We start from the raw sequence: 12493 nt of genomic DNA, 5'->3' as shown, positions 1-12493 counted from the left end.
AACAGGCATGCCTTCGGACACACAGCATCGATCTTACATGCAATCAATCAGTCAGTCCCTGTTTTTGATCGACCTCCTCGGCTGAGATGTTCTCCTGATACCAGGAGTAATTTTACGCTGAAATTTCTCCGATTCGCCTTATTCTAAGCGGACGTAGCATGTAAGCAAGCGATCACAAGCCCTGTCAAGCAAACAGGCATGCCTTCGGACACACAGCATCGACCTTACATGCAATCAATCAGTCAGTCCCTGTTTTTGATCGACCTCCTCGGCTGAGATGTTCTCCTGATACCAGGAGTAATTTTACGCTGAAATTTCTCCGATTCGCCTTATTCTAAGCGGACGTAGCATGTAAGCAAGCGATCACAAGCCCTGTCAAGCAATCAGGCAAGCCTTCAGACACACAGCATCGATATCACATGCAATCAATCAGTCAGTCCCTGTTTTTGATCGACCTCCTCGGCTGAGATGTTCTCCTGATACCAGGAGTAATTTTACGCTGAAATTTCTCCGATTCGCCTTATTCTAAGCGGACGTAGCATGTCATCAGCTTTGTTAAAAATAAACAGAATTTTTTTGAGCAAAAAATTATTGTCTCAGAATGGATTTGTACGACCCTTTCGTGACGAATGGAACCCTGAGCAATGCAGAAAGACAGAAAAACGGTGTAGGACCGACAGTTCAGGAAATTAGAAGAAAACACACAAAAATTTGTTTAATAATTTATTTCAATTCAGGTTACATAAAACATACAATGCTGTACATAGTGTATCCTATGGAAGTGCATTGCACTTGTGCGCAGGGCGGAACCTAATTTATACGTACATACATACATACATGCTACATTAATGTCATATACTACTTGTCATGTGATGTAATGTTTAGTCTCTAATTCTCTACGCAGGACATAGATAGTCAGGAATAGAGTAATTATCAAAGGGAAAAATAATTTAAATTGATAACAATGATTTATTTTCAACGTGCAAGAAAACACTGTTGAGTAGTAAACTGCCGTTCGTAGCAAGTCGATCCTGAGGTTTGTTGAATGTTGGAATTATCGACATGTAGTATGGACTGCGCGATTCCAACATAAAGGCCTTCGAAAAGTGTCCACTAGAGTTGGACAAAGAGAGATGCTTAAATACATATATCTTCAGTCAACGCCGCATGATTTGAACCGTTCTGAAATAGATACGCATTTGAACGATTGTACGGCTTTCGAATAATAGTTTTGAAAACCAATCCGTAGCAAGCTCTATCATTGTGGTCGTGTGTACTAAAAAAAAGCTAGCAGAAATATTGTGAGTCAAGCAAACTTTGGGACTGTTTAGTTGCCTCTCCAATCCAATGTCAAAAGCATTCTGTCACTTAATTAGAGATACCTGTCATACAGACGTTCACATAATGTAAATAAACAGAATTTCTGTAGTAATAAAGTCGGTTAACATTTTTCAAATTTGCTTCGGTCGTGATAAAATACTGACGAGTCAATTTGACTTTTCTATATGGCATACTTTTTCGCATAAATCTCGTGATTTAAAGTTCAAGGTAATTCATCCCAAATACTTTTCAATTTACATGCCTTACCTTTGTATAAACTTGGGTTACAATTAGTCACACAACTTACACTGGAAACCACAATTAATGCTTAGGTACCATGAATTCAATAATTAAATACTTATTCCTATAGCACAATAGAATCTTTACAATTAGTAATACGAATCAATAATGATGTTCAAATTATCAGATTAGGAGTTAGAATTTAAAAAAAAAATTTATCCGTCACCTTGGAAAAAGAAACTTTCATACCTTTATTTTGAAGCTTTTGCATTTCTCAGTTATTTAAAAACGTCACTACTTTTAGTGATAATTCTTGGAGAATTGGATCCATCTAATTTGTAAACAAATTATTGACAAGACACAAAAATGACAAGGCGAAAGAATCACCGTCGAGCTCGCCAAAAGCAAATTCTGCAAGATTCTTGCCTCACACTGGATAAATCAAACGAAAATGTTGAAATTGATAATCTTGACCAAACTTTGGGAGTAGACCATGATACATCAGTTCCAAATCTAAGGACCCCTGAAGCGGTGATGTATAATTCCCAAAATTCAACTGACCCATTGTATTTGAAGGACCTGAGTCCAAACCTAATTGGAAAAATTTCAAGATCCAAAGTAGACCTTGATATGCCAGATTGTGATACCGGACAAATACTGAACATGGAACCCATCACAAAGCTCGACATAAGCTTCGAAAATGTGATATCAGAGAGGCAATGTTGTGACGATACTTCCTCCAAGTTGAAGGATATTCAAGTTGAACCTATTCATATCAATCTGGATAATTATTTACTGGATAAAACTGTATCTCTTGACAATGCTATGAAAATCGAATTAGCAGCCGAAGGCACTGGATGGACTGAAACGCATGACAACATTGTGAATAATATGCAAAAAAGTAGCACAACTTTTACGGCTTTTGATCAGCCTAAAATCGACGAATTTAATGAGACAAATGATCACTTCAATTTCAACAACCTGAACAAAGAAATTAATTCTGGCACATGTATCTTGGAAGAAACTAGCCCTGTGAGTTCAAAGAGCTGCCGAACGAATTCGTCAGTGCAGAGATGTTTTATGTTCGAATGTAAACAAGGGGGGGAATACCCAGAAGCTGATAAAATCTTGCTGGAAGTAGATGAGAATTGGTACAGAAAGAAACAGATATTTCCAAGCTTGACACAATTAGATATTCTACACACAGCATCTGAACCTGGACCATTGGCGACAAATTATATGAATGAAAACGCCAGTAACACAAACTTGTGCGACCAATTTAATTCACAATCAACATATTATGATAATGGAGATACTTACTGCTGGTCAAATGCAGTTGAAGATGAGGGAATCAATTGTTCGAGAAGTAGCTCACCGCCAGCCAAAAGGAGTCGAACAGCATTGCATTTCGAAAGTGAGAACCAGCCAAAAACATCTATAGCTTGCCCTCCAAATTTTAAATTTCAAAGTAAGCCGGTTACTCCGATGCAGGACGACAGTGAATATACTATAGCTCTGAAAAAATACTGTAGCAGTTCCTCGTGTTCACCAGCATCTGTTGACTTGCCAACAGTATCAGATTTGGATGCAAAAGTGTCTACATCAGAGGTAAAACATAATTATTCCTGTTTCAGTAATGAATTGAATTTTAGCTTCGTTAATTTTGATACTTTTTTGGAGCTCTGCGGCACTACAGGGCACGCTAAGTTAGAATTTCGACCATCACAATGACGGTATAATGAGAAAGTGCTCTGATAATCTGCTGATCGACAAAATGAACTAGCCTTTTAATTTTTGGATCTTTATCACAGATAGAATCTCAAGTGCTCAATTATGCAAAACCACATCCAGACTGTATGCATTGCGTTCGAATAGCACAACCTCCGGCATTGCGGATAAGAACTGTAATAGTACCTTTCACCAAAATTACAGAGTTCTGTATATGGATTACTAAAAAATTTGTTGAGCTACTTAGAAAGGTAAGCATAATATGTAAGTCATTTTACATATGGCTTTAATCCTTCTAATATGATAACTTAGTTATTTCGATTCTGCAGGGATGGGTACGACTCCGAAGTGCAGCTGCAACCAATGTACAAAAACCTGGAACAGAAGACCCAGATGAAATAGTCAACAAGTTGACTCAATTAGTCACGACGATAAGATGTGAACACGAACAATCAATATCAACGTTAAGTGAAAAAGTAATGCAACTTTCAGCAGAGCTGAATCAGGTATTTCCATTTTATTAAAAAATTGACAAATTCTCTTTGTAAATATTACATACTAATTATAAACTTACCTTTTATCTAGAAGCAATTCTTACCACTACATTGAAACTTGACACTCTGGATAAATAAATGCTTTGATAGGTTCGAATGCAAAGTGAAGCAGCACTCTCAGCCTTGACCACAGAAGTTACCGGTGTGCGCGAAGCCAGTATTAATCTTGTGCAAAACAGCACGGTTTTAACAGATCAATTGAAGTCAATACACAATACATTGGAGACTACACATGTGAAATCATCCATGCCACCACCGCCACCACCACCACCGCCACCTCCGCCACCACCATCACAGCCAATAATACCCACGACACCAAAGAGTAGCCGGAGACTCAAAACACCTACGAGAAAGTGTTCTACTCCACTACAGCACAGCAGACCAGCTATTACAGTAGAAGATTTGTTGAAAGTTACTTTAAAAAAGGCAGCACCACCTGCCAAGGTAAGGTCTTAGATTGTGGGGCCATAAAAATGATATTTTTTGACAAGGCATAAAATTCCTTTATTACATACTCGAAATACCGAACGGTCAATGTGTTTCCGTGAAAGTCATTACGATTTCTGTACTTCATTCCAATTTTTACAGCTGACTCTAATCAAGGTATTTCCTAAGAAGTCACCTATCATCAGGCAAAGAAAGCAATCATCAATTAGTTTTACTAATGAAACATGCTATATAATACAAAGCCTTCCATCCAATTCAAAAAAATTATGAACATTCTCTTCCAGGAAAACAAATTGCACAAACCTGTATACGCTCGTGGTCCAGCAGTCTCGTTGGACATGCTACGCAGTGTGAAATTAAGATCGGCAAGACGTCGATCAATTGACCGGGGTTCAAAGTCACCAAGGAGTACATCACTGTCAACGAGAGCACGTTCTCTCACACCTCTCAGTTTGTCTCCGATTATGACAGGGACAGAAAGTCCATTGAGTAGGATCCTTAGACAGGTGGACATCAATAAGCGAGGACCAAAGCGGGCTTTATCCGATTCAACGTACAGTGACGCAGAATTATCCAAGAACAGTCCCCACAATCTCAGCATTGTAAAACACAGTAAGTCTGACTCATTGATGATATAATGCAATACAATTCTCTGATCATATTAGGACTGTGAACATATCAAATTAGTAGACTAAAATATAAGTACTCAAGTGAATCACACTTGAGAGATAAGACAGTGACCTGATCTAGTTTACCAGAACTAAGTGTACAGCAAATTTTACTGACAGATATTGTGATAAGATCATACATGTATAAAGAAAAAGAAAACAATTATTTATATGCATTCAAGATATACTAGTAAATGAAAATCGAAAATTTTTTGAACAAATAACGTATTTTACGAAACATAAGTAATCAAATATGATTTATATGAGGTGCTTGAAAAAATATTTCAGATATTAACTCATGTATAAAATTAGAAGACAGTGACCTGGTCTGGTTTACCAGTACTAAGTGTATAAAAATTTTTTTACTTTGTGACAACGACTCATGCCAAGTTAGGTACTGAAAGATATTGTGAGATTATATATATATATATATTAGAAATTCAAATTTTGTATCTATTTATATTAAACTAAAATAAGTTACCTCCTTTCATTTTATAAACAAGACAGGGCGTTTCTTAATTTTGTGTCTATCAGAATCAACAATGCAGGATCAATAATATTATACGAGTAGACTGTTATGTTGTAGAAAATTTAAATAATCTGTGATAATGTTAACACTGAAACCCGAGAGACATTCTTTTAGTACCAAATTTGAATTTATATTTACTTTTATTATGTAATTGCAGATAAAAATCGTTGAATAAATGATTTGATAACAGCACAGATAATATTTCAGTTATGTTGATTATATCAAAATATAATGAGAGTATAAATACTTCAACTTCAGATGATGTCTAATTTTAATATTTCAATACGCAATACAATGAATGAGTTGGATAAAAACAAGAGGGAAAAATATCCCCATATTATATTGAGTATATCAAAATTCCAGACACCTAAACTTGTTTTATCACCTTGGAATTTCTGAGTTGGAACATCTTGAAATTTGCGAAATACATAACACTATGTGGTAGTATTGAAAAAGAAGAAGATAATGAGAATTTAATTACTACAATTTTGATTGAATTCCAACTTAATTCTCTGTTACCTGCACATACCATACAATTACAGATATAATAGTTCAGGGTCTAAATTGAATTTGGATTAATATGATAAAGCTGCTACTAATATATCATAAGTTTATCTGTATACGACACAAACACCTTTGATTTTTCAGTCACATGATACCAAATAATCAAAATTAAGAGTGGTTCATTAGTTGCGAATTTCAGTACTTCGCAAGTCTATAGTATCGAATTAATTTCATCGAAATTCAATGAACAAGCCACAAAATAGACAGTAATAATTACTTTATTTTCAGTTTTCATATGTGGCTTTACAGGAAAAGTCGTAATTGGTGTATTGTATTAATTTCCTAATACAGAGTGAACGCATGCGAATTCCAAAATATGATTTACTGTTTCTAAGTTTTTATCGAATTGCGTGTGTGTGTTGCCTACATCGTCAGCATTGGCATTTGTCTTATTTTCACGTTATTTTTTTTAAATCTCTTGCTTTTAGATTTAATAATTACATACCCCGTGGTATTTCCATAATTTTACAGTATTTAACGTTTCACTATTGCAAAAGTTAATCTTAATTACTTCAATCGGCTCCTTGTACAATTAAAATTATTATTAATATACTTACTTATGGTATTATCAATATTATTTAATGTTATTCTTTGTAATATATTTATAATATAATTATTAATTAATATTACTGCTATAATACTTAAATGTAGGGGCACGCCACACACCAATTTCCACAAATTGTTTCTCTTTCAATTGTATTTTATTGTTTCTTTTAAGCATGCCCGGTGTCCGTCTTGCAAGCGTACGCTTAATTCAAACTCTTACAGATTTTACGTAAAAGTATATGAGAAACAAGTGATATTGTGGTAGTCTGCATGACATTTTATGATCAACGAATGCAATACAATGAAAAGTTTACCATGAGATGCTTCGTGCAGGATTACCAGACATCAGCTTCTTTGCAGAAATACTTGATATTTACGTAAAATCTCCAGAAAAAGTATCAAGCTGTGTGGATAAGAGGATGAAGAGAAAGAGCGAAAAAAAATGAAGGATGCAAATAAAAAGAGAGCTTTTAGTTTCTCAATTTACGAAATATTTTTGATGATTCACAAATCGATAAGTTTGATTATTAATTTGCGTTGATGTACAACATGAATATAGGTGATGATGGATAAAATAATTTATTTCAATGCGCCACATAGATACACGTAATGTTATGATTATAAAAAAAAGAAAGAAAGACGAAAAATTTTGCATTAGTAGCAAAGAGTTCGTATTTTTGATGTCTCAGCATGTACCGATAGAATGTTTGTAAAAAAAAAAAATGGTGACAACAATTTTTTTTGTCTTACAGAGTACATGTTAATGCTCATGCTTTTTTTCTAAGCTCTTCTCATGATCCACGTTAATGATAGTTCAACTACATTTCTTTAAGAGATTACATAACTATTGATTATCAATTAGGGTCTGAACGCATTGGCATTTAAGAATTTGGATCCAAGCGTACGCAATGTAGAAAACTACGTATAGCAAATTGGTCCCCGGACAACAGTGTAAGCTACACCCAGCCAGGAACTAGTATTGCAACAGGCAGCGGATTTTCATCTTGTTAAATGCTTGTAATCTCACTAATACGCAGGATGCGTCTCTTATACTCTTTCTGCGTGCTCCACAACTCAACAACATGTGATTGGATGATTTTGGAGTGAACGCATGCGTGTTTTACCACACATACGGCCACATGATAGCTAAAGAGCTTCCCTCCCCACCCTGAATTCCCACCCGCTGTATGTTTTGTTTTTTTTTTTTTTTTTTGCTTAAGAATTATTAAGAGTTTTTTCTTTTCTTTCATTTGTATGCGCGAATGACACTCACTGCAACTTAAGTTACGACACGTCCTGGTCTTCCACATCATGCAGCTGCTCTTTCTGGTCGCCTTCGCCTATTACAAACAGTAGCTCAATTTTATCTTTGAAAACTTGATTAGCAATACATTAAAATATAAATTTTTTCATGTTTTATTAATGATAATTTTCCCTAAAAACTGCATAATTAGCCTATTAAAATCTCATAATTTGATTGTTTGATTCAATTATCAGGTGTTCTTGGTTTAAATTGACCTTGATCAGCAAGGAGACATTTCTAACCTGATGATGGTATAAGGAGGGGAAGTGGATAGTGTTCTTAAGGATGGGAATCACTCGTAATGGGTATAGCACCATCTCCTTGAACAGTTGGCTGCTCAACTTCAGATTCTAAATGTAAAATTGAAAATGTCCCATCTAAGACTAATTCTTCATATGTTTTTTAGGAATTTCAGGAATTTCAGGAGTAAAATATTATTTCATAAAGCATTATTAACTCAATAGAACAATAACGATGGCTTACCGTCCGCCTGCATATCCGAGGTCCATAAGGTGAGGTTGTCCCTGAGGAGTTGCATAATGAGAGTAGAGTCCTTGTAGCTCTCTTCTGAAAGGGTGTCCAGTTCAGCAATAGCATCGTCAAAGGCAGCCTTTGCAAGGCGACACGCTCTGTCAGGACTGTTCAAAATCTCATAGTAAAATACAGAAAAGTTAAGAGCCAGTCCAAGGCGAATAGGATGAGTAGGTGGTAGTTCTGTCATTGCAATGTCGCTCGCTGCCTTGTATGCCACCAGTGAGTTCTCGGCCGCCTCCTTCCTGTCGTTACCAATTGCAAATTCTGCAAGGTAACGGTGGTAATCACCCTTCCTGTAACCAAATCAATGTTTCTCGGTGAAAATGTCATATAATAAATGAGATAATGATAAAACAGAATAAATTTGCAGTCCTTACATTTTGTAATAGAAGACTTTAGACTCGCCGGTCGACGCACAAGGGATAAGGTGTTTGTCCAAGACACCGAGTATGTCAGCACAGATGTCTCTGAGTTCTTTCTCAACTTGCGAACGATATTGGCGGATCATCTCTAGTTTTTCCTCAGCTCCTTTGTTTTCTTCTTTTTGTTCGATGCTAGAGATTATCCGCCATGAGGCTCTTCTCGCACCAATCACATTTTTGTATGCGACAGACAACAAGTTCCTCTCTTCGACGGTAAGCTCCACATTGAGGGACGCTACCTTCTTCATCGCCTCGACCATCTCTGCAATACAAATATCATCGCTAAAGTTCAAATGTTTGTCAAATTTAGGACATGTGATACAATTACCTAGCAAACGCCATGACACAGTTATTGTTTTAAGGAAAATTTTTCTCAAGCTTCTGTTCTTAGCTGATGAAAAATATGTAGAAACCAAAATGAAGATTCAATGAAAAAGGCAAACAAAATTTATTTATCTTGTGTTATCTCAATTTTAACTAACGGTTAGGAAATTATTCGGTGTCACTAAACGATCAAAAGTAATAAGTTAATTGGTAGCTATTATTGTCAAAATTAAAGCTTGTTCAGAGCTAACTAATAAGAAAAAAAAAAAAAAAAAAAACTTACAAAGTTTCTAGCACATAAATAAAATTCTGAGATATTTCTGGTACATAAATAATTCATTGTACTCTGAACCATGTTAGGAATTTCATGACTTTCAGAGTTCCTGGAGGTTTCTGAGGTAATTGTTAAATTTTAGGATCTAAAGCTTGCACTTAGTTTTACTCAACTTGCTACACAGTTTTATTAATTATTTAATTATTTACACGAGACCACTGTGAGATAATTTCCAAAGTCTTTGAGTTGGTCCAACAAATATTTCATTATATAATCTACAATCCGAGGGTCCAGTACTTAATTTGTAATTAATGTATTGAATAATCTGAATTTATTAAGAAATACTTTTATACTTCATGTAAATAAATTACCGGAGAAAATCAGCAAAAGAACGCATTTTTTCATGTTTCTCAACAAGAAAATTCCTGAAACAATTCGAAATACCTATAATTCAACAACAAAATTTGTCACAATGTCCTTAAAATTATCCTGTGAAAAGGATCGAGATTTCCAATTTCATAATTGCAAGGTCCTTGGAGATTACACGTACAAATATGAGTATAGAACGTTTTTTACTGGGAAATGTATAGTGACATAAGATTTTTCAGAGTTATCCTTAAAAGCAAAGACGATAGCAGAAAATTAGACATCTTAAAATCCAATATGCATTGAAATCGCAATCAAAGAATAACGACAATTAACACTATAAGCATGTAACAAGTACCATTAGTGTAAAAGTAAGTTTTACAACTGTTTTTTAAAATCAAATAACGGAACAGGATAGCAACCCTTTGCCGTTAAATAAAGTTTAAAGTCTCTTGCAGTGAATGAGAAAGAGTAGCAAGTGGAACTGCAGGTAGTCTTTAAGAGTTCTCCAACCAAAGTAGCAATTTAAAAGAAAAACTAATATTATCATTATATAATAAAAACTTAAGAAGATTAAAAAAGAGTGAAACACCTTCAAATAATCATTATGATGAGTCAATATTGGAATTGTGTGAGCTAATCAGCTACGATAACTAAATGCATGTATAAAACTAACAAAATGAATAATTCTCTAAAATGCATAAAATACGTCATTGATACAGCATAGTCATTCCTTTTATTCAATAAATTGATAAGACCAGAGAGTTAACACGAATAAAGTACATGGGCTAGAGAGTGTACAGGGACACAGGATAGCAGGCACAGATCAATACTTTCCTTCAGCTACGACCTCCCTTGCTTCTCTCATCCCCTTGCCTGGTTCTCCCTCAGCCTGCTTGCTCTTACTACCCTTAAAATTAACCCCTCTATTGATACCCTTTTTGACTGAGATCTTCTTGATAAATATTTTATCTATTCCAATATTTGCCGAGTCATTAATAGGTTCATGCTGTGATTGGCATCCAATGAAGATAAGATTAATAATTTTACGTAAAAATAATATACTTATGTATATTTTTAAAAATCACGGCACGTGTATTTGGGAAGAAGATTAGTGATTTCATGAAATATCGTTTGGATCTGAATGAAGATCTGATTTATTTGCTATCATAGATTAACTGCCGCGACAATTTAATGGGTTTTAGCTCTCCAGTAGGGCTGATTTTCATTATCTCTTTTGTCCGTTGACGTAGCTCTCAACAGATAATATACAGCTCATGAGGTAATGCATGTTCCTGTCAAACAGTGGGCACTAGCCTACTACATAGTTTGTATTTGCCGAAGTAATCAACGAAGACGATATTGCGTATACGTAATTGATCTCAATTGTACAACGAAGTCGGGAAAAGTTAATGGCTGTTTTTTTCATCGTTCCTTTTCAAGAATTCGTAAAACGGGACTTGCTCTTATTGTACTGTTACTTAAAACGCAAAGTTGTAAATTGAAACAACGATATCGCGTGTAAACGACTGCGCGAAGATGTAGAGCGTAATTTTTGAAGGCACCACAGACGGGAGGGGGGAAATGTCCCCAAGCGAATAGCCATACTTTACTTTGAACGGGAATAAAGAAATGATGGAAGTTTCTAGGACGAGACGCGACATGAGGACGAGGTTGAAAAAAAAGAACCGTCGAAGAAGGTAATTCCGATAAGTTTGAGAGATTTTATGTCTAGACACGAGTTGATAGGTACGTGCGGTTAGAAGCTTTGCCTTCCCATGTCTATGCGTCATTCGAAATGCGGTTATCGCACGTTCGATTACACGCCTAGCAACGTTGTCCCGAATCACTCGGCACGGATTATAATTAACAAGGCATTACCGCGAGGAACTCTGGAATTATTCATTGCAATAATTAAAGTGCCGATCAAGAGTAGAAAACCGCGTAGGAAGCAAAAGGGAGGGTCACCTCGAGGCACCGGCATTGCGCGCGGTAGGCGAATTTGTCAGTTCTGACGTTTCAAGTTAGATTTTGACAGTTCTTTGGACATAAGTGGCAAAAAATAGTGTGCAAATACATGGGAGGACGCCAATCGTCTGTCAAGTATAACAACCGGGAGAATTGACCACGGAATTATTAGCTGTGGAAAGGTTTTTTTCGTGAGGTCATCGACGTATTTTACCGAATTCTGTTGGAAGCCGAAAGATTTCGTCAAAAATAACGACTCACCGTCATAGCGTTCTGCCTGCTCGGCCAGTTTTGCCTTGTAGACATTGTCCTCCCGCTCCGACATCCTGGATGCTAGCGGATTTCACGGGGTCGCTGAAAGGATTCGAGAATTCGCACTAGATACGTATCACCGAAAAACGGACACCTCCTCGGACGGCTGCTTACAAGCTCACTGACCAAGATGGCGGCGCCCGCCAACAATCGAAAGCAGTCCCATTGGCGTAGGTTCGAAGACTCATTGTGATTCGGCCGTCGTATGTATTACTACGCGTGACGTCACGGTAGGGCCGTATGACGATGAGTAGGTCCGCTTTCCAGGTAAATCCGCCGCTTTAAAATAACTTCAATCCCCCATCCGCGATAAAGATTAGTGAATTTTTCTGCAATGATACGCACCGGCTTAATACGAATGCGAATTTAACACTTCCAATTAGTAATATTATTA

At 36.1% G+C, this 12493-nt stretch overlaps 2 protein-coding genes across 3 annotated transcripts; one reads left to right on the top strand and one right to left on the bottom strand.

Moving 5' to 3' along the window:
* The first annotated feature begins 1926 nt into the window (after positions 1–1926).
* Positions 1927–5120, top strand: LOC124407768. Its single transcript, XM_046884268.1, has 5 exons — positions 1927–3168; positions 3372–3539; positions 3618–3794; positions 3933–4286; positions 4574–5120. Exons 1-5 carry the CDS (start codon positions 1927–1929, stop codon positions 4925–4927), a joined length of 2295 nt encoding a protein of 764 aa, XP_046740224.1. The 3' UTR covers positions 4928–5120.
* Positions 5121–6250: 1130 nt separating this feature from the next.
* On the bottom strand, positions 6251–12242 carry LOC124407776 (14-3-3 protein epsilon). 2 transcript variants are annotated; one of them, XM_046884289.1, is made up of 5 exons: positions 12049–12242; positions 8811–9117; positions 8383–8726; positions 8142–8249; positions 6251–7936 (listed from the first exon to the last, which is right to left on the bottom strand). In XM_046884289.1, the coding sequence occupies exons 1-4, from the start codon at positions 12110–12112 to the stop codon at positions 8179–8181; spliced, it is 786 nt and encodes a 261-aa protein (XP_046740245.1). In that variant the 5' UTR covers positions 12113–12242; the 3' UTR covers positions 6251–7936; positions 8142–8178. The 2 variants fall into 2 exon arrangements, with proteins under 2 accessions (XP_046740245.1, XP_046740246.1); XM_046884290.1 differs by lacking the exon at positions 8142–8249 and having other exon boundaries at positions 12049–12240.
* Positions 12243–12493: the final 251 nt, after the last annotated feature.

This window comes from Diprion similis, chromosome 6 (assembly GCF_021155765.1).
Source record: "Diprion similis isolate iyDipSimi1 chromosome 6, iyDipSimi1.1, whole genome shotgun sequence".
NCBI lineage: Eukaryota > Metazoa > Arthropoda > Insecta > Hymenoptera > Diprionidae > Diprion > Diprion similis.
The sequence above is the reverse complement of the archived record's forward strand: the minus strand, read 5'-3'. Positions and strand labels throughout refer to the sequence as shown.